The sequence below is a fragment of the Zeugodacus cucurbitae genome, chromosome 5 (assembly GCF_028554725.1).
Source record: "Zeugodacus cucurbitae isolate PBARC_wt_2022May chromosome 5, idZeuCucr1.2, whole genome shotgun sequence".
NCBI lineage: Eukaryota > Metazoa > Arthropoda > Insecta > Diptera > Tephritidae > Zeugodacus > Zeugodacus cucurbitae.
In genome coordinates, this window is record NC_071670.1 from 476383 (window position 1) to 502565 (window position 26183).

The following is a 26183-nucleotide window of genomic DNA, read 5'->3' on the forward strand; positions in this document are numbered from 1 at the left end:
GCGCGGCGTTGCGCGGCGGCTGCTTGACGTCAGTCGCGCTGTGCAAAAGATTTTGACAGCAATTAGAGTGACGCGCATGAGCATACACACCTCCCACTGACGGCCTTAAGTGATGGCCGACTGCGATCGCAATCGCAAATGTGAACACTCAACCGCACACACATATACATCCACAACGTTATACAGTTCGACAGTGGATGACAAATGGCGACAGCCGCGTCGCGCTTACGGCGGGCAAAGGGTGCGCCCATGCATTCCTATACACGTAGTGTACCCCTTATTACGATAAAGCCGCTAATGCTCACGTAAGTGGCAACGAAGACAAAACATTCGCGAATGTAAATAAATAAAGCAAGTGGCACCGCAAAGCTTGCCGGCGTCGCATTTCAGTGGATTACCCGATAAGCCCGAACGCTTTGTCCGTGGCTTTGTGCGCCAAGTAATACTTGAGCAATATTGTAGATCGGACGCTTACAATGGCGAACGAGCTCAGCTACTGCCCAGCTTTCTGAGAGCGCACATCATACGCGGCGCAAGATCAAGCCACGACGAGTCTGCGCTGACGTCTTTCAAATTGCAAATTTGACTGTTGCCCCCAGCCGCCGGCCGCCGTACTCAGTTGTCTCTCGACGTCTGCTAGTTGACAGTCTGCAAATAAGCATCACTGAGATCTTTTACGGCGAATTTCAGCGCGCCGAGTTGTTTGATCATAATTGTGCCTGAGTAAATTTCTCAATTTATTTTCTTTTTAATTTAATAAATTGCGATAAGCGGTTTGTTTGGATTTTTCCGGACCGGAACACTTGAGCATAATAACAAAAGTAATGAGAAGGCTGAGATGAACGTTTCATGCTGTAGTAATAGTAGTAGACGCACTGCAAGTAAGGAAGCATATAAGGAAATGAGGAGGATGTTATAGCTTGGTGGAGATTGATGATATTTCACATTTGAAAAGGTTGATAGGTTCGAATCAAGTTAATGCAATCACTCGCGCACGGATTCCTTCATTATTTAAGCATAGATTTACATCACAAATAGAATGAGAAACCGGTCAAGCATTTAGCATGGTAGTGAACCATTTTGATTTTAATGCTTAGTAGCTAGATGGTCAGATCTTATCTTTGCTGTCAATGTCTCTCTCTTGATCCTCTTTGGAGAACATGCCTTCGGGGGTATACTCCAGCCAAAGTGTGCCTCGCTATGAGCACTTAAGAGCTACGGAACTGCGTGAAGTTTTCGATGAATGTTCTAATCAATATAAATTAATAATATCAATAATTATTTGGCAAAATCGCAAGCTACCACGGAAACAGACCAATATCTAGCTGCCAATATTAATGGTTCTGTAAATATCAATTCACGTCAATATGAAGCACCATCAGCAAGAAGAGTCAACTTGTGTACAACAACAACAACACTACGGAGCATGGCAATATATCATACCGCAAACGAGCGTCAAACTTAATCTGACGTCAATGGCACAAACACCAAAAGCAATAAGAATAAAAAACACCACCTCTTATGCCAACCCCCGCGCCCCTTCCGCCGTAGTGCGTCAACCCGCGATTAATCTAATCGCTCGAATGAGGAATGAGTTGGTGTAACGTCAACTTGGTCTATAAGTGCGATAATACGAAGCGTCGTGCAACGAATTGCCAATGAATTGACAGTTTGACCTTAGAGCAGAAACATTTCATTTATAACGCCAACAAACACTTATAGAATATGCAAATATTTCAGAGTGTAGAGTGAAGAAGCTGAAAACAAAAGATCCCGAAGATCGCGTATACGCCGTGTTGCCTGGGCAACAGTCGCGCATTTGGTTGTGTGTCAACAGTACCGTAATTACTTTATTAGTTTGCCGATGCTGGCGATAATGCTAGCTAGTGTAAGCGATAACCAGAGGTGTTGCTGTTCCCGCTGTGTTTGCAGTTGTTGCAATTGCTCGTCGTGCTGATAATCATCAATAAAGCTGCCGGTTGTCGCCGTGCAACCACCTTTCAGCATAGCTGTTGATGAGGATGAGGTGTGAAGCCATCACTTGTATTGTATATTTTAAATAGAGGCTACAATAGTTGAGGGCGCTGATAAGTGGCAGCTGTACGAGTACGAGTGTTATATCGCCACTGATTAGAGTGCCCCTTTGTTTTGTGTTGCTATTTCTGTACAACGGTTGTTTACACTTTGGTCTATTGACGTCATGGAAACCTATGCATTGCATTGATATGAGGGTAACCATTGGCATGATTGACAGTGGCCTGTAGGGAGAATCCGTTGATAGCGTATGTCGTGAAAGTTGCGGAATTCTCGTTGAATGTGTAATATTTTGAGAGAACGACAAAATCCGAAAGGGTTAACCGAGTTTAAATTGAGAATTGATCTCATATTGGGAACGGTGGAACCCCCTTTGAATATCTCGGAAATCATTATTTGGCTGAAATATTTCTCTTCTCTCTCAACGGAAAGGTCTTATGTTTGTTCCCTCTTCTCTTTTACAAGATAGTACTATTATTTATTGTACCCGATTGATATGAGAACATTATTTTACTAGATAAATTCGGTTTCAGTTAATGTTCTATGTAGGCTTTGTTTCCGAAGAATAAATCCTTGTAGAATTTTGAAGTATATCTCCTCTCACGCTATGTGGAAGCATTTCGTAGGTGTAGAGTCACACTCCAAAGCTACCTCACTTATATTCGAATCAAAATAAAAAACCTTGCTTTTGTTTTTGTTCGTGTGTAAGTGTAAGAGATATATGTGTTTGAATGCGGCACTAAGCTGTCTGGCTTTTTGTCCGAATAGCGTTCTCAAACTTGCTGTTTCCATTGTTCGTCCACAAAACTGGTTTGAGCTTCGCAATTTTGTTTTTGTTTATTTATTAAATTGTGTTTTTTTTGTGTTTTTAATAATTTTATTTTTTCATATTCATTGCCCCTTTTGTTTAGGCTCATGAGCATAGTAATGTTTTTTTCCAGTGCGTTCTTGTTGTTGTTTTCAGTAGATTCATTTTTTTCGAAAATTTATCGTTCGTCATGTTTCATGCGGTTTGTTGCCGCCAGCGTTCGCTTCGCACCATCGCCGATTTAGTTGTTAATTTTTCATGGTTCGCATTGACGTCACAGCGTGGTTGTTATGTTGTTATCTTTGTTTTTGCTTTCAATTTAACAGCGTTTTTTCACATTTTTTTATTGTATTTTTTCATATGCTTCGGCCGTTGCACGGACTTAGTGCTATGATTGATGTTTGCACGCTCAGCACGGCGGCTTTAAAGTGGATTTTGTGTTGAGTACATGAAAAAAATGTATATTTATTATTATGCCAGAATTGAATTAAATGCTATTATCTAGAAAAAGTTCAGTTTTTTACGAGCCCTCTGTACAGTAGCAATTTGTAACATTTTTGTTGACCTGCCATTCAGCTTTCAGCACTTCAGCGACTCCAATGTGATATGAGTGCTAATTGTGTAACTAATTTTCTATTTTAATTTAGCGATATCTTTATGAAAGGAATGCGCCAGTCACCACGTCGCCACGCCACTCCACGTCGTACATTTGTATATGGATCATTCCAAAGTTCCCCCTCCCCTCCCGAACAGACGACGAACGAGCATTCTCCACAGTGCTGAACCATGAAATCGACGTCACACCCACTTCAAGTATAAATTGTTGCATTTGTATTTGTAACTATTCACATACGAGTAGTGTACGAGATGTATAACGAATTGTTTGCCATTGGGCATTGACGTTTGCTAATTTCTAATTGTAAATTTGTTCATTCAAGTGTGTAATTTACACTAATTCAATTCGATTCGGCTATTTACTTTCAGTTCGAGTGCATCTTCACTTTTTGATTAATTCGTTTGTTTGTTTTTAGTGTGTTGTTGTTGTCACACGAAGTTCGCGGCATTATAATACGCGCACTCGAGGCCACTGAAGTGCTGACGTTGAACGATGCTTATTGGCGAAATCGTAATCGATTTTGAGTACTATCGAGTGCGCTTAGTGTCTATTGTCGATTTGAAAATGCGTTTAAGACAACCAGTAATCCCTTAACTCTTCCTAAGCACCTTAGCGCGACAGAATGGCTTATTTTCTCCAGTTAAGAGTTCTTACATAATCCTTACGTTAGTTGAATATGAATGTCTACAGTTTAAAAGCTCCTTAGGAAATTCAATATGAGAGTAGTATATCTCTTGGGTAATATGCCGAAAGGAAAGAAACCCCCAACCCCCTTGGGTATTTATCTGGAGTATTCTTTTGAACTACAAATAGCATTTTGTCTGCGTAGTTGCTATATATGAGCTTTCGATCTACTCAGCGTGCTTGAAGTTTGCAAAGTTGAAAATCCTTCTAAAAAAGATTGTATCAGCAGCGGAAGTACCTATATTCAACCCAGTCTGACTTTATTTCCTCTTTCCAGTTGATTGACTTTTATCAGCATTCCTTTGACTCCACTGAAGAACCTTCAACGTAAAAACCTTCAGTTGCGGTACTTGGTGTTTTTTTGCTGTTCACTCTCATACATATCTCTCACATAGTGATTACGAAAAGCATCAACTGCTTCCCCGCTTCAGCGATTTATAACGATTGCAATTAGAAAGATAGATTTTATTTGAGGTTGCTGGAAGTAAGGGAGTGCTTGTGACTAGAAAGCTCTAAGAAAACCTTTTTACGATTTTTGCCGTTAGAGTTCAAAGGTTGATTCTTCATAAACCAATTTCACAATCCTTGATATTACATTTCATAAAATTTAAATTTATAAATATATTCGTAACATAACGGTCAATCACTAACGATCGAACGATTCTCACAACCACTCCACCACTTTTCAGTTAAGAAATATAAAAATTCGCCTTTATAACACATCGGTGCATACTTTTAGGCGCCCGATATTAAGATATTAAAAATACTACAGTGGTGGAAATTCCTAGTGTGGTAATAATAAGCGCAAGCTCAGCTATCTGCTGCTTCAACTCATTTGCATTCGGCAATTTCTGGAACAACAATAAAAAACAACTCCGTTAACGAGCAATCAAAGCGAACTACACAGCCGTGGAGAGCAAATGCTGCACCTTGCCGTTGGCGTGTCTCCCGCACAAAGCTACCGTGCCACATTCAGTTGGGCGGCATGCAAATGCGGCAAGCCGATTGCGGCAACACCAGCAATAAACATGCGAATGGCAGCGCCTGCGCAAAATCAGTAGGGAGGCAATAAACGAATTTAATGAGGAAGACTTAGATGGGTAAACGCAATTGTGCTGGCAACAACAACAGCACTACTCCAACAAGCGGACAACAAGTGGCACGCATGCGTTACAAGGCGGCATGTTCGCAACGTTTACTGTTAGAACCATTGATTGCCTGCATTTATTGCAGTGCTTTTATTGTAGTCAGTTCGGCTATATGCCGCGAACATTTCCATTTGTTGTCGGCCGCCCGCTGCCGACGCCGCCGCCGATATGTCCGGTTCGTGCGATCCATCTGCTGATTTATGGACATTTAAATCAAAATGGCTGTGTTGACGTCGACTGACGGGCGCAGTTGGATGTCAGAGGCGACGCGACAACAACAACACGCAACGACTGCAATTGGTAGATAGTTGTTGGCAAGCATGGAAATATCAGCGACAGCGAAATAATTCAAATTTTAGGCGTTGCAAGCGCGCGCTGCTCATGTGCATACCGCAGCGTTGTAGCGCAAATGTTGCCGCAAAGTGAATTGAGTTGTGCGCATGTTGCAGGTGGAAGTACAGATAATTGTGGCGAACTGGCGCGGTGTTTGCTGCTGGTGCTGGTGTTGGCGACCGCTGTAGCATTAGATTTGTGGTGCGTAATAAATTCATGTAAGCGCACTGTGGCAGGTGATTTATTATAGAAAAATCAATAAATCGGTTGCACGAAAATGGTAAAATGGTGCAGCGGCATGCTGCAAATGAGTTATCAACTCTGCGCTTAACATGTCCGCCAGTTTTGCGCTCGCGCCGTCTGACATTTAATGCATTAAAATCACTTTGTTTTTCTTTTCTAATTCTGCAGCCAGGGTATAATCTTTAAATTGCGCGCATGTTAAGCCGCTTCGATGCGCTGTGGCGCGCTGTGTAATGGCTTACAAAACCAGTGTTAATTGATTATGAGCGCGCCAGCAGTGTCACTTGACAGTGCAATTAGGCGCTTGCGGCGCCTGCGCACTCGTCCATAGTGGACAGCCTGTGGTCGCCGTCTTCAGATTACTCTGCAGAAATGCATAGGGAAATTAGTATGCAATTGTTGTAGAAAACTTGGTGCTTATGCCAATTAAAGCAAGCTCTGATAGTCACATCCATCTCTGTCAGCGTTCAATAAGCGATTTCTGGTATTTTTATCAAAGTGTCGCTGTTGTAATTCGAAAGCAAAAATATAACGGTTTAAAGCTGTTTACCGTTTCTGCGCTTATCGCGTTTGAAAACTGGCTATTTTAAGCAAGAATAGTCATCTAAACTTCTGTAGACGCTCCACTTGCTTGCTTGTTCGCCCATTTACCTGGCACCGTGTGCGGCGTGTCAGCGTGTTTTCATGTTTACACAGCGAAATTCGATCCGCTCGCACTTTCCTAATTAAAACATAAGTTCTTACATGTTCAACAGCGTCTGTCACACACACCCCACCTGTGGCGCTGTGCACTCTCAACGCGTCTGCAATCTCGTGCCAGCCCGTGTGTCTTGTCATCCTGCGCTTTGTCTTTGCAACTGCCACCAAAGGGCCATATATTTGCCCATCACTTCACTTTTGCCTCTAATACCATGTCATTGTTTTGGATTCTGACTCTTCTGCTTTCATTGTTGTTGTTATGGCTTGTTAGCGCACATGGCGTGTGGTATGTGGCATGTTTGCGATGATATCTTGTCGCCTTTTCGCTGTTAAAGCACACTTCTTCTTGAGTAATGTTTTTGGTTTGATTGTTGTTGCTGTTGTTGTTACATGAAAAGTGTACAGCTTTGTCATTCTTCTTATCTCATCATGTTTGCATCTGTTATTAGCATTTTCACTCCGATCGCATAGAACGTGACTTATGTAGTCACCAATAGAGACAACACGCCTTGAAAAACACGGCAATAATGAAACTTTTTGACACTTGTAAAAGCTGTTTACACACATTGTCTTTGTGTACTTTTTTTTTAGAGACTAAGACATTCCAGTTGAGAAATTGGTCCGATTACCGTTCTCTCTTCATTCTTAGCTGCTATTTTTGATTGTATCAGAAATGATCTAAGCTAATCTATCTATCTTATCCTATATTAAAACAGGCTCCCACATCCTGTTAATTTCCTTAACCAAATTTCCCTATAAAACGTCTAAGTTTCTTTATTTTCTCTCAGTGCATTATTAACCAGACCACTGTCATTTTTATCACTGATGTTTATCTTAAAATTTACGAGTTATCACCAAAGGCCACCTACTGTAATGGATTGTTACATGATTTTGATAAGGCGGCATAGCTTCCGGCACACCGCTCGTAATTAACCTGGTGTACACATGTCGGCCTGGTGTTGACAGCTTCAGCAACAGTTGCCAACTTTGGTCTTTGCCGATTTGGCATGTTAAATCGTACCTACAACGCGCTTGCTGCTGGTCTTTGCTTGTTGATGTGGCGATAACAACAGCTCAGTTACATACCTGTGTATATTGAGGTGGATTGCTTTGCATGCGAAAGATCTAGTAAAAGTTTGGTGCGTTAGTGCATAGTCTTAACATACGCTTCGTCTTCCTTAGATAAATTATCACCTTTGAGTCAAATATTTTCTTCTTCTTCAATATTCAAGAATGAAATTTTTGCTTCAAAAATGGTATTGTATCCCTCGAGAATACGAAAGGAATCGAAGGTCTGAATTCATTTTAGTTCTTGTTGAGCCCTTGAGGTCGACTATATACCATAACAAAAGGTCTGAAGGTCAGTTCTCCTTGAGGCTTTTCAGATGGTCGTGCCTTTCAGATGACGTTCTTGCCTCGGAAATGAATCTCTATTCGAAAAAATAGATGAAGTCCTTCTTCATTTAGTTCAAGCTAAAGTTTCATGATTTCTGCACTGCGCTAGTGAGGAACCTGTCAACGACTTCGATATGCGATGCTTTGAACTGTCCTCAAATCATTCGTCCTGTCTTTTCATGCGGTCTATCTCGAAGTAATCGGTTTTATCTGAACTTCTAAACTTTTATTATTTTTAAATGTTTTGTATTACCTCTTTATTTTGGACACTTTATTTAGAACGGTCATTATGATCTGCAAGATTTTCATTCCAACTTTCTTTGGGAATTTAGTGCTTTTCACTTCCAACTCGGGCAAGGTCTCCGACACAATTAGCAGTTTGCCCGCTAGTTTGCTTTAGTTCATCAAAATGTTGAAGGCAAAGTTGAAATATAATTTGCGTTGCGCTAATCTCGATCTGAGCGGAAGCCGATTGGAGTGGAGGCGAAGTGCTGCCTGGTTTGCTGAATGCTTCACGAATGGTTAGTAGTGGCATTGCTGCGAAGAGCCACAGTTGACATGTTGCATGCGCATTTGATTAAGTTGCAACAGCGTTGTCAGTGTAGCAAATTGGCCGTGTGTCAACAAATTCACGGCCATTAGAATTATGCAAGCCGCTGCTGACAACCTTAAATATGTAGCTATGCAGTTCTATTTGTTTACCATTTACCCATCGATACATTCGTCCTACCAGCTAGTCGTTAGCAGGCGGTGAGTGTTTTACAATTCGTCGACCATTTGTATGCCCGTCGGCTGAGCCTGTTGTTGGCCCATCAAGAACTTGATTGATCTTGCATTGCCTGATGGAATGTGGTTCATGTGGATTTGGCACCGCAATCGATGTGCCGCCTTGCCACAGCCGCGATTCCGATGACGTTCGGACGCCAGCTAAAGCAGGTGAGTTTAAGTTGAAAGTAGCATACGGCTTATCAGCGGCAAGATTAGCGCGCGTCTGCGCTACGACTGCGTCCTGCGAACGGCTGTGCAGCAACGTTGTCGCTGCCGGATGGCGATAGTGCTGGTGTAATGGCACATGTTGTTATGTCGTATGGCGTGTCAATCGGCCAAACGTAGCATTGGTGACGAGCTAATGCATTTCTTGTAAGGCGAAATGTTGCACGTTAATTGAGGTGCGCGAATAGGCGTTGTGACAGCAACAGCTTGCCGCAAAACGCTGTTCAAAAATACTAAAGATTAACAGCAACTATGACAATAATGCCGTCGCTTGACAAAACTGTCGTCGGCCGGCGCAATCATTCAGCGATGCTAATAATTTGCCGTTTTTCATGTTGTAGCAACAGCAAGCAGTACAAAATAATAACATGAAGAAATTATCGCGCAACAACAACAAAAAGCGGGCTGCAATAAATTCCATTTAAAATCCACTTAAGTGCTCGAAATCACCAAACACCACATGCCGACAACCACCACCAGAAGCAACACGAACAATAACAACCGGTGCGCTTGCAGCGGCAGCTAAAAACAAAACTTCGAACTATGTAGACATTCTAGGAGTAAGTAATGCAACAAGCAGGACGTGCTGCAAGCTCGCCGGCGGGAGGCAAATTGCGGCTACGTGATTAATGTCGTTTGACCAAACAATTGCTGCAGCATTTCGGCACAGGAATTCACACATTGCTCCCAAGCCATTGCAACTCCCACAAATTACCGCTACAGTAGCAGCTAAGTAGCTGAGACGCGTAGCGCGCGCAGCTTTTTTCGACAAGCTAAGTGCCGCAGCGATAAGCTCATGCAGTCGTGTAAATAAAATATATTGCCGCTCCGTTTGCAAGAGGTACCATATTTCATGGGTGGCATGCGATTGTCTGACGACTGTGGGAGTAAATTTCAAGTTGGAAACGGTGCGTAGAATTTGATGGTTCGGGTTTTTTCATTCAACTAGTCCTTGTACTTAGGATGCCACAACCAGTTGTATTGATAATGTCAAGATAGCTCGCTGGTTTGGTAAGGTGGTTGAATCCTTTGTTCTGGCAATAACTATATTCCAGATCCATCAAAGTCAGCACTTGACTCCTCATTTCAGGATTCAATAGCATCCAATTGAGCTAAGTATAAGTCACAGTTTCGAGAAGAAACTCGGTATTTCATTCGTTCAACAGGTACACATCCAAGCTTCTCAAACGGTTTACGAATAATAAAAAGTTAGTGCGTGAACACTAAAAAAAATATACGTTTCGTAAAGAATATGTAAAGATATAATTTGCTCCTCTTTAGCAATCCTTTAATGACAAATCCTTGTCATCTCTTGAAAAAATGCTTGTAAAGGTTGATTGACAGAAATAGAGAGGGACATTTAGTTTAATTGAAAACATCCACCTTTTATTTTGGCATACTTGGTCACTTTACGTCAGTCGTTTGTAGAGATGAACTCTTTCTAAAGTTTAAAGTTATGTTCGAACCGAGATTCTTCTTAAGACTATAATGAGATGAAAGATGGTCTCATTTGAGTGAAGAGAGTGAATGTTGCTAATTGTTGATGTAGACCGACCACGTGTAGACATTTTTTTATAATTTTAGCATTTGCAGCTTTACATTTTCATAATTTAATGCGAAATTTATTACCTTACTACTTAAATTGGTAAATGTTCTCATGTCTTAAAATATTACTTTGTTTTTGTTTTTGCTTTTTTTTCTAAATAGCGATTGGTATTGTTGTTATTGCAATCATATTCCTCTAATCAATGACTTTTATTAGTGTTTCATTGCAATTTATTGGCCAAGCAATGAGACTACCGATACGCCGGAGCACTCGAATTTCTCTCATTGGTCCCATAATGTGCTGCGATGCTTTTATTGCTGCGCAACATGCGACAGGCCGCGCAACAGAAACAAACAACTGCTAACTGCTGCAACAACGTGCAGCTAATGCTGTCACGGCACGGAAGTTGTCGCAGCAGCAAAGCGTTGCACAGACACTGACGCCGTCCGTGACTATTGCGTGTTTATTGACTTGGCGCGGCGCTCACTCTTCGCTGCGTCGCGCACGACGAGAGTGCCATCGCATGTTGGCTGCTGGTGTATTGGTTTTGTATATTTTTTGTATTTGGCGAACGCATTTCGTTTGTTGGCCCGAGGTGTAGTACACCACCGTCAGCGCGCTGATGCGTTGCTGGCAGCTGCCACAATAGAATGAAATAGCAACAACTATGGCAGCACTCGAGCACTCGTACAGCAGTCTTGTTGCACTGACCAAACTAACTCGAAATCAATGCGCAGCGCGCATGAAAAGCCTCACACTCACTCAGCACAATGCTGCTGGCTGTTGTCCGTTTGCTGTGTTTCTGATGCATGCAACTGCCCTTCGTTGCGGCGTCGCGCTAGCGCTAGATGTTCGTCTAGCGCGGAGTGTTGCTGTGTGTCACAATTGCGCTGTTGGGAAAATGCGCTCGCGGAAATGCATTGCGCACGCACAGTGCCGCTACACAAATAAATCTTATGGCCTGCGGGCAACACATCGTGGTGAGTTTCCGGACGATCTGTGATAATGGTGAGTTGGTATGGCGTGGAGCGAAAGATGCGTATCGACTGCGACAGCGTCGCGCTGCTTTTGCTGTCTTAAGACGCGCGCGCTCTTTACGCTGGCCTTCTGCAGCTTCTAATTTCTTCACACCCGCCAACGTGCGCCGCACGCACTGCGCCAGCACTGATTCTACGGCAGACTACATGCGCTTTCACGACTCGAACGCTTGATTAGTTGTGCGCGCACCTCAAACGCGTGCAGTACGCCGTTGAAATTGTGTCCCGCTGAAGTTTTGAAATTTTCGAACAGCTTAGAATTCTAAACGCTTCTATTGTTGACACTTGATTTAAAGAATTCATGCAAACGATTGTTTGCGTAGCGATTAGACTGGCGAGTGTAGCGCAAAGCGCAAAGTTTATACGGAATCACGAACACGAAGCGCTTTAGTTTCGGTGCAGGTCGCGGAGCGAGTGTGAATACAATTAGCTTTTGGCAGCGTTAGTGGCGTTTTCATTGGAAATCGATTTGTGTATGTGGCGGAAGTCAATAGAACACCATTGCCTTGGCACAGAATTGTGCATTTGAATAGTGATTTACCGTTCGCTGGCGACGAAATTCGTAAGTACTCACGACTTTTAAATTAATACTATTACATTACTCTTTATTTGCGTAACCACTTCGCACTCACCGCACTTTAATCATATTCTACAAATTCTACAAAAAAGTTTAGTATATGTATATATATTGACGCTTTTCTTATCTCTCTTTGCCATAATGCCGGAGCATTGGCAGCCGTCAGCTAGTCTCCTTATACGCGTACCTCTATTATTACTCATGCATGTTGGGGGAATCAGTGGAAAATTATTGCGTGCGTCTTTACAGCAAATCTACTATTCCACTGTCTTTTATTGCGGCATGCTTTCGTTTCCTCATTACTGTATTCCTGTGTTTCTGTGATCGTTTTTGTTTTCGTTTCCACGTTCTTGTTTTTCACTTCACTCCAACCTTCCAAGCAATTTTTCATTTTCCAGTTTTGCGCTCTCATGTTGTAATCAGTTTTCTTCATCTACAATTTGCACAATGTTTTGCTTTTAATTCGGCAGGCCACTCGAGCTGGTCGATCGGACGGACGTCCAAAGAGCCAACTAGCCATCCACCTAACTGGCAGGCTGGCGAACCACTCGTGTCAGTTTGGTTAGCCAGCCATTCACTCTTATGTTCAGTCTGCCAGTCAGCTTGTCCACGACTACACAGTCCACTGCTCTCCATCTGCCAATAAACTCCTGCCATGCAGCTGAGTGGCATTGCCGCATCATTCTGTACCCAATGCCGTCCCGATTCCGTCGCGTCCATCGCGTTCGTCTGTCTGTTCTTCGCATAGTTGTTCTGGTGCGCTGTTGATTGTTTGTTTCCTTCCATTCATCATTATTCGTTGTATATTTTCTTGTTATCTTTCGCCTGACTGCTTCGAGCATTCCCGAGATATTAATGTTCCTCTGATGGTGCGATTAGAGATCCACAATAATTGCAAACATTGCTTATTGGCTTGCTGGCAGTGTTGGCAGTGTCGGCTGTGGCAAGGAAGTATAAGTTATGTGTGCAAACATACTTTTGCATATCGGCATTTATCGAAAAGGATAAAGTACTAATTTTATAATCGACGATATTGGTGGTGATAAAACAACCTTAAAAATAAGCAGAGTGTGTTGGTGTGTAAAGAATTGTGAATTTCGTATATTTGCAAAAATTTCCAAACTTTTCAATGACTAATAATTCTTTTCGTTTTAATATTGATTTGATACAATGAATTTGCGTTGAGAGATTTGTAGAGACGATTGAAATAAATCTTGTGTGAATAAATGTGAAAAGATTTTAGATTAACACTTCAGGGACACTTAAAACATTTAAGACGGATGTGTGGGAACAAATATAATAATTTATTTAATTTATGATGATGGGATAAACGGTTTTGTCACAGAACATTAGAGAAGATAGTCATAGTTAACTCAAGATAAAAGTTGCTTCGATTCGATTCTTCAATCTGGCTTCCTTGATATTGTCTATGCTGAGGAGGTTATGAAGTAGGAGTAAGGATCGGCTCATAGTTTTCTTTCTATGTTTGAACCATATTAATAATAAAAATAATAGCAATAAAGAAGCTCGATGATTTCCGTTACCGATTGTTATATAATATTAAGAAATAAGTTGAGATTGATAAGGCAAATAGAACTTCCGGCTTTCAGCTCAAAATATTGAACTACATTTATTTTTTCTTTCTAAAAAATTATTTTGAAGTCCAACGCATTTGAATTGCAACAATTTCTAATTGATAATCTTGGCAACTCATTGTTCCCACGAAGAAAATCTCAATCCAAAGCAAAACAAATTTAACCCTTGACTTCGTGTCTCGAACTGTTTTGTGCTTTTGTTTACCTTGTTTGTTTTGATTTTCATCTTCCGCTACGCAATTCAATAAACTCATTGCATACCATCGCGTTGGCTTCGATGTGCGCCTAAATATGTAAATCATAAATAAATATTTTGCCTAACAAGGTAACGCGCTGCTAAATCACTGCGCGACGCGCACGCGCAGCGTCCAATGTATTCACACGCGCGCACACATACGTACATATGCAACTGTGGACAAGCGGCACAAAAGTGCGTGGTTGCAGCCACAGTTGGTGCCGTTTAGCGGATTACACGCTGCTGTAGGCTTAGCGCTGGTTCAGGATGGTGGCGCGATGGTTCACCGCAAAATATACATTTATGCCGATATCTGAAATATGATAAGTTGGTGGCTTCCGAGCAACAAAGTCCATTAATCACCATTGAAATTTATTGTCTACCAGCTGAGGTAGAGGCAATCGTGGGTTGAGTGCTGTATTGCCATGCATTGTGGTTGCTGTCGTCAGCACAGTGGCAGGCGCGGTGGAGCGACAGCAAAGGCGCAAACAGCAAGCAGTGGCTCTGGCTGTGGCCGGCGGCATGCGGCGCATTCAGTCGCTAATAAAGGCGCTTATAAATAAACTTGTTGCATTTATTTATCGGATATTCCGCGTTGTTCGTTGTTGCTGTTGGTGTTGTCTTGCCACTGCCACTGCAGACACTTGTTGTTGTTGAGCGTGGCGCGTTGAAGGTTTTTTGTGTGCAACAGCACTCCACCAAAGCGGCATCATTAGGTGACACAATAACAATAAAAAACAAATCAAATTGTGCCGCGGATCGCCGCGAACTGTTGGCTATGCCCCAGAAGTGGCAAGTGACAAGTAACAAGTGGCGAGTTGGTGGTTGGTAGTTGGTGGGCCGGCTGGTGGAAGTAGTTGGTAATTAGCGACTTTAAAGGAATATTCATAAAAATTGATTGCGAGAGATTGGTGGTAGCAAGTGAGTGGTGACTGTAAGCCTCGGAGGCAATTAGTCATTTGGTGTGTCAACGACAAATTCGCGAAAGTGTGGAATTAATTTGTGGCCACAGCCAGCACTAGAGAGGCTCTGAAAGGGGCGAATGGTAAGATAGCAAGGAGTGCTTAGAGCGCTTGCCAAGCTTCGGTTGCCACCAATTCAGTTGCGCTTTGGCGTTCGCGACCGAAGTGGTGTCGTGTTTTTAATATATGCGACAAATATGGAAATTATGATTGGCGTATTACCAGAATCTTACGATGCTGAGTAATGTGATTGGGGCACGCGATTTGTGCTTGTACGCATGCGCAGTGTGAAAAAGCGAAGATATGCACGCAGGCAGATGGATGGAGCAGTAATTGCCTGTGGCATACAACGCGCTGTCTATCAGTGAGTTATCATTTTTAGGTAGACTGCACCCTACACGGAGCCATCCATAAATCATGACTTTTTGCAGTATCTAGTCATTATACTGCTAAATTAATAAGTTACACCTACTACCAATATTAAAGCGACAGCGCGTCGAGCGCCTGCACAGTTAACACCTTTATTTTGATTGGACTGCCAACGCGCGCGGGTACATGTGAATTGGATTGACTTTGTTTGCGTAGCGCTTCGCAAATTTATGGCTATCGGGTAGCATATTGATAGAGGTAGTATTGATTAAACACACATACTGACGCACAAGGAAAGCCAAGCGTCAGTGCTTTAAGTCCTATACAATATGGCTACAGGATATAAATACCTTGGACTCTGTTGGATCTCATAAATCAATACTGTGCGCCTCAGGCTTGGAGTGCTGCCGAAAAGGCGTAAAACATGCGAGGCCAAAGTTGTGCAATCGAAAATCACAGCATAAACAACAAACGCCTTGTCGAAGCAACTTTCGCAGCTGGAAGACTTCATATGGCGTGCGCTTGAATGCGACGCCCGAGCGCTACTGCACACCTTTGGTTGCAGCGAATGCTTTTGGGCAATCGGCCAGTTATTGTCTCATTGATGCAATCGCTTAATGCCAGTTTCCTAAGTAGTTCCATATTTGGACGCTCTGTTTGCCACTACATAAATCATAGATGTGCGACAGCGCACACCCACACACGCGTACGCACGCATGTCATTGTAACGCAGTGTGTACGCACACATGCCAGCGGGCAGTCAACAAGATGTCAATACGAATTTAATATTGCCAATTGGATGCTGCAGCCACAACTTGTTCACCGCGCTCCGTACAACTTCAATCTGGTGACTTTGTTACCTTCCACTTATGTGTTTAATGTGCGCTGACAAATCCGTGGGCGTGGGTACGCTGTATTGGAAACGTCGTTTTTATGATTTTTGACAACTCGCCGCTTCTGCGCTGGCCGCGGTTGTCGATCAGCGCTGACCACTGCCTTGCCGTGTGTTGCGCAGTAAAAGCAAATTGCAATTAATAAAACGAAATTGACGCAATCACGTTGGTCGCTTGCCATTTCCGTGAGGCGCGCACACACACCCCACTGAAATGGCTATTGGAGTACACAGCGAGCAATCGGTCGGTCGTCCATGCGCTTTGTAGCATGCAACAATGACAGCGAAAAGGCGACGCGCGCGGTGTTTGTGGTGCGCACTGTAGCAAGTAACAAATGGAAAATCTTAATAGAAAAGCCCACAACAAAACGAACTGCAAAAACTGACAGCAGTTCAGTTCCAACATGCCAAAATAAACCTGGACACAAACACATATATGGCCCCATGTTCGCCTGAGATTTACTAGATGCACAGCGTGTTGGCGCGTAGGTCTGTAAAGACTAAATACACAGCGGAATTGTTATTGAAGGTGTGTGTTGCGGAGGTGCGGGCTGGGGTTGTTGTGGGATGCCGTCGGCCAGGTCGACGCCGGGTTGCGAATGCCGCGAAATAAGTTGGCAACATTAATTTATGTGACACGACGTTATAATCCGACATAAATTATTGGTACAGACGATTGGAGCTCTGCATTGACACACAACAATGGACTGGAAGCTCGTAGAAGTGCTGTGTGTGGTACTTGTGTGACACCGGCGGAATGGATAAGCAGTTGACATTTGTACGCGTACGCGTATGTACTCGAATAGAAGTTGAAGGAGTGTCCACAAAAAAATGCAATGAATTGCCTGCAGATTAGAAGTGACTTATTAGCAAAATATTTGACATTTACGAGATGTCTTGGAAAAGCAACGGAGTTTGCAGGCTGTTGGTGGAAGATGGTGTAAGTCGGCTTGAGGTTAGGGGAGCTTTGGAATTCCGGTTATGCCGGACCTCAATAAAAAGTTCACTGTAGTTTGTGTGTTTGGAGATGAAAGCTGAAATTATTGTCTAACGTTTTGACTTTTAACACAAGCAAGCTTGTTCCCTGATAAATATATTTAAGGAAGGGCGAGTTGGCGTAGCTGAGACTTTGTGCAGTCCACTTTATTCTCTATAATGGCCTTATAATCGTTGTAGACTCAGCCAAGAGAGACGACTCCTCTCTAAGGTAAATTTGCATCATTTGTTAATGAACTTTTGCGGTGGTCCTTCCACTTGTTGGCTTTTGAAGTTCATCAGTCTTCAGTAGAGTTAGGCTTATTATATTATTATTGAGTCTCAATGTACAGAAATCGCAAAATTTTTTGCCACTAAAGCTATAGCCATATTGCAAGATTCGGGAAGTCTTGCCACATAGCCGTATGTTTTTGCGAGATGCTAACCTTAAAATTATCGTGAAGCTAAAAACGGGTCAAATCTTGGTCTGTATTTCGGTCGGAGTTGGCTCTGAAATTTAAAGCCTTACGAAGTCGAAAGTTGAACTAAAATACTTCTTGCCATTATATTAATGTTAAGACAATGACGCAGTCGAGTTAAATAAGGGAGGAATTCACTGGAATAGTAATTAGTAAAAAGTAATATTTTTTTCTCTTTTCTCTGTATTTGCTTTGCGCTCAGCATTTTCATACAAAGTTAGTAAAAATTCATATTGGTTATTTTAATCGTCGCAAATCTCAAAATTTAATTATTTACTCTTCAATAATTTGTTTTACTTTTCACTTTGTTAAATGATTTCTTTATTCATTAATTTGCCCATTATATAAATATCAAAGTTAATTTGTCTCTCTTTATGGAATGCAGGTTTTATCTCAGTTCTAGTTTCCTATGCAAATAAATTTCCTTCAATACGCTTGGCGCTACTGCAACAGTGCGGCGCTTCTACAAATTGCCAACTTAAAATTGCAATGAAGCCAACTAAGCGCGCGATAAATCAATGCGTGCGCCACCGCTGCTGCCGCACTGTCGAGTGTTGCGCGATAACGATCGCCACGAAAGATGGAATTACGCGCTCACATGCGCTTATCTCACGACTAAAATCGTAATGCAATATGCGCAGGATAAGCAAACTAGTTCAGAAGATGCAGAAATAAGCTGGTGCGCATTAGTTTTGGGTCGCAAGCTGCCTTTGGCGACATCACTTCGCCGCGGTGACATTCGGCATGTAGAATTCAGTGAGAACCTTGTGTTTGGTCGCGCCGTGCAATCCGTGCAACGTGTGCCTCGTCGAGCCAATTGATATGCCTCTTTTAGTTTCGCTTTACTTTCACAGTGTTATCAGAAACGCATAACTTGCGCGCTGCGTTTACACACATACACACACAGGCATAATTGGCTTCCAGTGAAAAGCACATAGGCGGTTAGTTTATAAACGTATGAAGACAAACGCCATTCCACAATGGGAAGAATCAATTATGCAAGATTTTTCACTGGCGGTTGGTAATGTCCCCAAGGGAAAGCAGCTGGGAAGCCCAGCGTATGAGTCGCGCTAAGCGGGCGAGCTTCGTTAATGTCTAATTAAAATAGTAGTGTGCATTTACGATGGCTATCATAGTATTTATTGTAGTTCACTTGCCACGACCACCGACTGTCGCCGAGTCAGGTGCTTGTGCGCTTATCTCGTATGCCTCATTAGTTCGCTCGTTAATTTTGCATTATTAAGAATATCTGCCTAATTAATTTAATTAAATTTACTGCCAACAAAGGCTATTTGTCAAAATGAGCGACGCGCAATTAGCACAATGGCAGCCAAGCGCATAACTGTGGGCCACCACCGCCGCCACCCTTGACGCGCTCCATAGCATTCAGTCGCTGAAGATGCGCATTGCATTTTAATGAGATCTTCTCAAACGCGCCGTGGGCTGCAACATGCAAGCGTTCGACTTCTCTGCAATATTTGTAGGTAATATGCAGCCTACAACCGCTGGAGTTGCGTTCACCAATATTTTTTGCACGCGCCACCATATGTTCCGCCAAGCAACACTTCTGCAGCTAAAGTTGCTAGCGGTTTGTGTGCTTTCCTCTCATTTACTGCATTGCTTTACTGAATATCTGCACGTCGTTGAGACAGATTTATGCGGGCTTAGCAAGCGTTTGCAGTGCGCTTGCGCGTACTCCTTAACGATTAGAATGGAAGTGGAGCAAAACGGGGAATGCCATGAAATGGGCGTATGTATTAGCTACACATGTGCCCATATTTGGTGTAGCGCAAGCCTTACGGCCGAAGTGGGTTGGTAGAGCCAAGCAACATGTGATATGGAAGAGTTCTAGAGGATGGAGCAGCGTTGTCAGCCGATGGTCTTGACCGCTTGTTATGTCGACCACCACACATAATCATATTTTTCCATAGAATTTATTAAATTCAAAGTTGAGCATTTATGCTACAACTCTTTCCTTATATTTCCGCCAACAACAACACATATAAGTGATTGATTTGCGCCATATTTGTGAAATTATGGCATTTACGGACATTTCGTCAACCAATTGGGTTGCTTATGCGTCAATTTGTTGTACGCGGATTGGCGTTGACTATGTCCCATGTGGCTGTGTAGTATTTTCAGTAGGTTCCATAGAAGAGGTGTCATTTAAAGAGTGTAGAGGTCAGAAGTTCGCACACAGCGCTGACACTTGATCTAGTGTTGGTTTTAAACTTATGAGAATCGCCTTAAGAGTGAGTTGTAATTCATAAATTAAACCACCATTTATCAACAGTACTTCAATTATTATTATCGACAATAAACTGGATTTGATGTAATCACCAAATTAAAAATGATAAAAAATCGGCAAAATGCAATTACACTTGTCAAATTGTTGCAATTGAAATTTTAATTGAAATGTTCGATGTGAAATGCATTTGGCAATGCACATGATGGTCCGCAACGTCAGCCACTGTGTCGCACGCTCTACGCTCCTTGGTAGTCGGTTTCGCACAGGCCGGCGGGCGCGTCGGCGATTAAGTCGGCGGCAGACAGCTTGTAATTGTTTGTTAAAGTGAAAAAATGTGCCATTTTCGGCGGCTTCGATTACGCCTTTCTTGTATTTAATTGCTTTTGGGTGTGCGCCCAAGCGGCGGGCGGGGCTGCTGGGCGGTGAGTAATTTGAAACTCGCAGCAATGTTACAACTGATTTGATTGCATTAACTGCTGTTCGAGTGGTGGTAAATTGTGGTGGTTGCAAGTTAATTTGTCGATGGTGATTGTCCATTGTTTACAAGGTGTTCACGCTGTACTTTTGGTGCGTTTGTTGTACAGAATTGTAGGCAAGTGGACTTGCCTCTTTTTCTAATCATTCGACAACTTTATTTATTTTTTCGATTGTTTTGTTATATTTTTTCTGATCAATTTCTTTTCTGTGCTTTCTCTTTGCAGGTATGTTTGCATGCTTTAATTTGCAGTTACACGAATTTTAACGGTATAAAGTGCGCTCACGCATTGCTATCGGTGGCATCAGTTGTAGCCTGGTGCAATTCTAGCCAATCGAAAATCAAAAGACTTAAGCAACAAACTTGAACATGGCACTCTTCCCCTCCTCCTCGCGTCCGCGCACACTAATGGAGCAACTGTTGGCGCGCAAAATCGAGGCAGCCGCCCAAAGTGGTCCGGGCGGCAGCCGTTTGCGGCGCACCGATTCGCTCGACTCCGCCAGCAGCATCGGGTCACTGGGGTCGCTGGTGTTGGGCGAAGACGTCTGCCGCTGTGACGACTGCCTGCTGGGCATTGTGGATCTGTACGTAATCAGCGCGGAGGCTTCCAAGAAAAAGGTAGGTAGCCAGGCAGCCCGATCTGCATTTCTCACTATGTGTTCGTACGACGCGCCTGTGGTGTGGCAACATGTAATGCGTGCGCTTTTTTTGTTGCTGCCTTTTGTGTGTTGCTTAGTTGCTGAAAGTTGCAGATAGACTCAGTATGGTGGCGCGGCAGTTGATTGACTTACAACATAGACTTGCTAATTTTCCACTAATTACTGTTGTGTGCAGGCGGCTGCGAGCGTGTGGCATGCCACCCCGTATCATATAAATTTCATTCGGTTAATTAATGACAGGCTGGCGGTCGGTTGGCAGCTTCAATGTGCCCCTGTGGGCGTCGCTTTGCTTTGATTTGTTAATTTGTAAGCAAATAAATACGTTACAAGGCTACTAGATGTTAAATAATGTGGTTAGCATTTCGACAGAAGCACAGCAGGAGATGACAGACACTTATTCATAATAAATAGCGGAGTTCAGGCACTGGCGGTTATAGATAGAGTTAGATGAAGCTTTGTAGACTGACCAGTTATCAAACTAATCTCGTTCATGGACGGGTTCTAGAGTAAGTGGACTTGCTCTTAAAGGTCTCACTTTGTCGATTAGGTCTTTTACGCTAACCGTGTGTGGTCCATGGAACCGAATTGGCGCCGTAAATTGCCAAAACTATAGTTCTTCAATTAAACTAAACTGTATACTTACATGTTTATAGACAAAATTCCTCTTGATTTCTTCCTTAATGCAGAATTTGCACCTCCAAGTGCCACTCTAATAATTTCTGCCGCGAGCACCTTATGTCCATATGTTTTCAAGTGTAAGGTCTTTTACGCTAACCGTGTGTGGTCCATGGAACCGAATTGGCGCCGTAAATTGCCAAAACTATAGTTCTTCAATTAAACTAAACTGTATACTTACATGTTTATAGACAAAATTCCTCTTGATTTCTTCCTTAATGCAGAATTTGCACCTCCAAGTGCCACTCTAATAATTTCTGCCGCGAGCACCTTATGTCCATATGTTTTCAAGTGTTTATCCAATAAGCTTGTTTATTACGACACTTATGATAACTCACGTGAAAATGAGTTTTTAAATTGCCAAAGAAGTGATTTCCGTTGACGTAAGTACTAACTAATTGCCTTTGGAAATTATACCTTGGCGTGTCTTCACCATTTGAGATTCGCCTCTCGATGAGTGATGGAGTTAAGCGCCTTGCAGCTAGCTAATCCACCATTCTTCGCGCCTCATTCGCATTCATTTTTTTCGAGCGCGCACTTTGTTTTCCAATATTACCTTTTAAGTGTATCGCTTTGCTGCTATCGCCTGAGAAACCATATCGCGTTACACATTTAACGCTTATCATTATATTAATGCTGGCGGCTACGTGGTCAGCGCGTTGCATCTGCTGCGTGTATCGTGATTTTATTGGCAGCCGTAAATAATTTGCTTAGCATAAGTTATCGTGTTATTACAAGACAGCAGAACATTTACCGACGCTAAAACGTCACGCCCCTCCCCTATCTTGCCGGCGCGCTCTCCGCCATCAACCGCCATTTAAATAAATTCAGACAACCGTCATTGGCCGTCACACACGCACTTTGCTTCAAGGCGTTATCAGCGCGCTCGCCTGGTGGCGGCCAGTCAGTTGGCCTATCGCTGCGCTGAGCGTTCCTCCGGCTATAGCAGGAAGTGTTGTGTCTTCTTTGTAGATAAATCATAGCACGGCGGATAATCGCGTTCGCCATGAAACCAAAAGTGTCTCTGTAAGCTGTTGCTGTGCTACATCAACGCTTCATTTGCGATGAGGTCCCGGCATGTGGGGAATGTAAGAAATCGTGTTATCGCCGATAAAATGACATGTAAAATATAAGCGCTGGTAAATAGACGACTCAACTGGTTGTGAGTGTTATCAAATAGTAATTAGTACAAAGTTTATCTCGAAGTTGCTACCCTCCAACTAGAGACTTTCAATTAGCAGCGGAGCTTTTTTACTTTTTCATTTTGTGCGCGTTCGGCAGTGCTGAAGCTTTTCCCGATTATTGGTTCGTGTTTACGCTTGACACATCGACTGCTTATCGATCGCTACAGTCGCTGCCTGGCAACTCGGTGATCGTTACCGCGCGTTCCCTGCAGATGTCGCGTGGGCTAATCCGCGAATTGTGCTTTGAAAGTCATGTTTGCTCTGTGAAATGTCTAATATTGGTGACTTTTAGAAAATATATAGCTGTGAGGAAGACATGAGCTCTTAGTGTTGATGGTATAGAAAACTTATTTTTTTTTAATTAGGAGAAGGGACCATATTTGATGAGCGGTTGTATTATTTTACTGATTTCTATTTACGATCTCATAAGATTCGATTCTGTCTGTCTGGTCTCATGAGATATTCGGATGACGAGACTTTTTCAGTCCATTACTGATTAGGTATAGCTTCGAGATGTTTGTCGAAGGACCTTTTGCCACTGTGTTATCACAGATTTTCTATAGCCCAAGACCATCAGATGCATGGCTTCCTATCGATTCGTATATTTTCTTGTTCATTAGATTGAGGTGTGAATATTTTTATTGTAAATATATATGTAGTATTTTGTTTAGCAGTTGAGTGTTTTATAAGATCTCAAATGTCGCTAGTAAGTGATTTTAACTTTAAAGCCATAACTTATGATACCCACACACAATTGACAATATTCTGAAACTATTCTGTGCGACTGGATAAATCTTCTTCCGCATCATCATCATCGGTTCGACGCGTTAATCGCATATAAGGCAAATATTTTTTTACGCATTTTCACTTGGATTAATCAGCAAACAATGAGTTTATCTAAAGCCGCGAGCGCAGTTTATTTAGCTGAGTTCGTCAAACCAGTTCAAGCTTCATGTGGGCATAGCGTGACGTCACAGATACGTCAATGGCCCACAAAATTGAAATTGCAAACATACAAACAAACATATATGTACAGATATCGACGTATATATGTATGTAAGTGAGTGAGAGCATAATTTTCAGCACGTAGACCGCCTTCCATGGCTGCTGGCTCGGCGGCTTGACGCGGCAATTCGCGCTGACTGCTGTTATTGTTGGCTGTCAACAAACTGTAATTTCATAATTATAATCCAAACGGCTTTTTGTTTTTTTTAACTGTCTAGACAGCCAAGGGACAAAACCACTTGCTGTAATTTATGAATCAAACTTTTTTCTCATAATTCTAATAAATAAATATTTATTACAATAATCAAAATATTTGAATCATGCTGACACCGCGTACTAGTATATATAAAAACCAATATGGAAATTAAACTAAATCAGGGTTTGTGGCAGTGAGCAAAGTTTACTTCCTCTGCCGCTTGCACTGTCTAAAACAAATACTTCGGAAATAGTGAAATTTGAACCAACCAATGTCGCATAGAAATACAATAATGAAAGTAAATACAAAATAACAAAATACACAAGCACTCAACAACAAAAAGCGCGAAGCTTAATTTGAAGTCTTCGAATTAGCCAGCTCGCTGGCGTGCTAGCGCTCGCTCGGCGTCAGCAACAAATGCCGCTAGGTAACATTCAGCTTCAGCCTCAGCTCCAGTCCCAATCGTTTGACGTCACTGCGCATCAGTCGTGTGGACCCCACTGTTGCCCTCGTCTGTGTGCAGCCATTAGCCGATGAATATGGCAGATTAGCGGCTTTGCTAAACGAGCGTTTTTTTATATTTGCTCGCTGGTTAGCATGCTGTGTCTGTTGCTGTTTTTGCTGTTATTTTTGTTTTGATATTTATTGTTGCTTTTACGCCATTATCAGTTTGCATGGTCGCGCATATGAAAACGAGCCAAGCCAAATGTTTTCAATTGAATAATTTGGAATTAAATAGCTAAATTATAATCTATAAGGGTTTCGGCAGCAGCTTAGGTGCATGGGAAAGATATTAAAGTAGCAATAGAAGCTATATGAATGTGGGGGAATCTCATGCGATAAGCACTTTATATGCGAGGTATTATTGGGCTATAACAGCAATTATTGAATCTGACCTTTGAGATATTCGAAAGAGAGAGAGTCCAGCTAGTAAGAGATAAGCTTTATAAATCATATGATGGCATCAACTTGGCTCACTCCAATAAAATCCAGAGTGATTTCAGACACTTAATATCTGAATTTGTTAAAGCGATTTCATCCACTAATTTGCAAATAATAGTTTTAGTTGGATAGTTTTTACTGGCAAAAAATTGGGTTAGGTGGGTTAGAGCAGTTGATACCGAATAACGAAGGACTTTTTCTATTTTATCAAATTACAATCTTTGAGATTACCTGTAATTCAAGGAGTATCAAGTCGAAAACTCTAGTAGTCTAAAAAACAGTAATATAATCTTCGAAGTTTAACTGATTTGTTGCCTAATAATTTGAATATTTTGTATATGCCTTACGGTTTTTGAATCAGCTGATATTCTCAACCATTATCTCTTGACACTTCATTTGGCGTTGTTTAAATATTTTTGATGACGTTCAAAGTTGGCAATTTAAAAGCCAACGCTGCTCAAAACAAAACACAAAAGGCGCTTAAAGCAAGCTGTTGGCATTCGCCGTCACTTGCCGAAGAGTCAAGAAAAAAGTATCGATACAAGAACAAAAGCCGTGTTGACTTTAAGCTCGATGAAAGTTTATTAATTTAATTGAAAAGCTTTAAATGATAGTTGAAGCGGCAACAATTTTTCTGACCGCAATTTTTGATTACGCAATGTTGCTGCTTTTCTTTGGCTTCCTGTTGAATGTTTATACTTTTTGTTTTTGTTTTTCTGCGGTGGTTTTGTGGTCTGCACTATTGTTGTACAATTTTGTTGTGAATTAACACTTATATAACCGACAGCACTTTTCATTGTTCTATTTGTGTAAATAATAATTAATTTGATATTTTATGGTTGCTCATAAGATAAACAATTGTCGTAATGAAACACAAAAAACAAAAATAAAACGAACAAAACGAAAAACAAAAACAACAAAAAAAAGCTATTCGAGCTCGCGGTGGTGCGCTGTGGTTTTATTGCCTTTGCAGTAGATCCATATGCTGATCATTTTATAATATATATAATTTATTTTTCGTTGTCGAATTATGCGAACATTTTGACTAAGCATGCAGCTATTTTTATTATTTTTTCTATATTTTCAAGTATAAAGTTTCCCCATAGTTATCACAGATAATTTCCTTCCCGTAAAGCAAAGCTTTCTTGTCATGCATTCGAGTTATATAACTGTTATTTC

The 26183-nt window shown here is 42.0% G+C and overlaps 1 protein-coding gene across 3 annotated transcripts in view; it reads left to right on the plus strand.

Annotated features, from left to right (window-relative positions):
• LOC105212693 (inositol-trisphosphate 3-kinase A) overlaps positions 1–26183 on the plus strand; it is a 60288-nt gene that overhangs the window by 14564 nt on the left and 19541 nt on the right. Inside the window, exon 2 of one of the 3 annotated variants that reach the window (XM_029040477.2) lies at positions 20570–20961. In XM_029040477.2, coding sequence (XP_028896310.1) covers positions 20713–20961 — 249 coding nt within the window. In that variant the 5' untranslated portion in view covers positions 20570–20712. Of the gene's footprint in view, positions 1–20569; positions 20962–26183 lie in introns of those variants that run through there. The other 2 variants (XM_054231485.1, XM_029040479.2) reach the window with 2 other exon arrangements.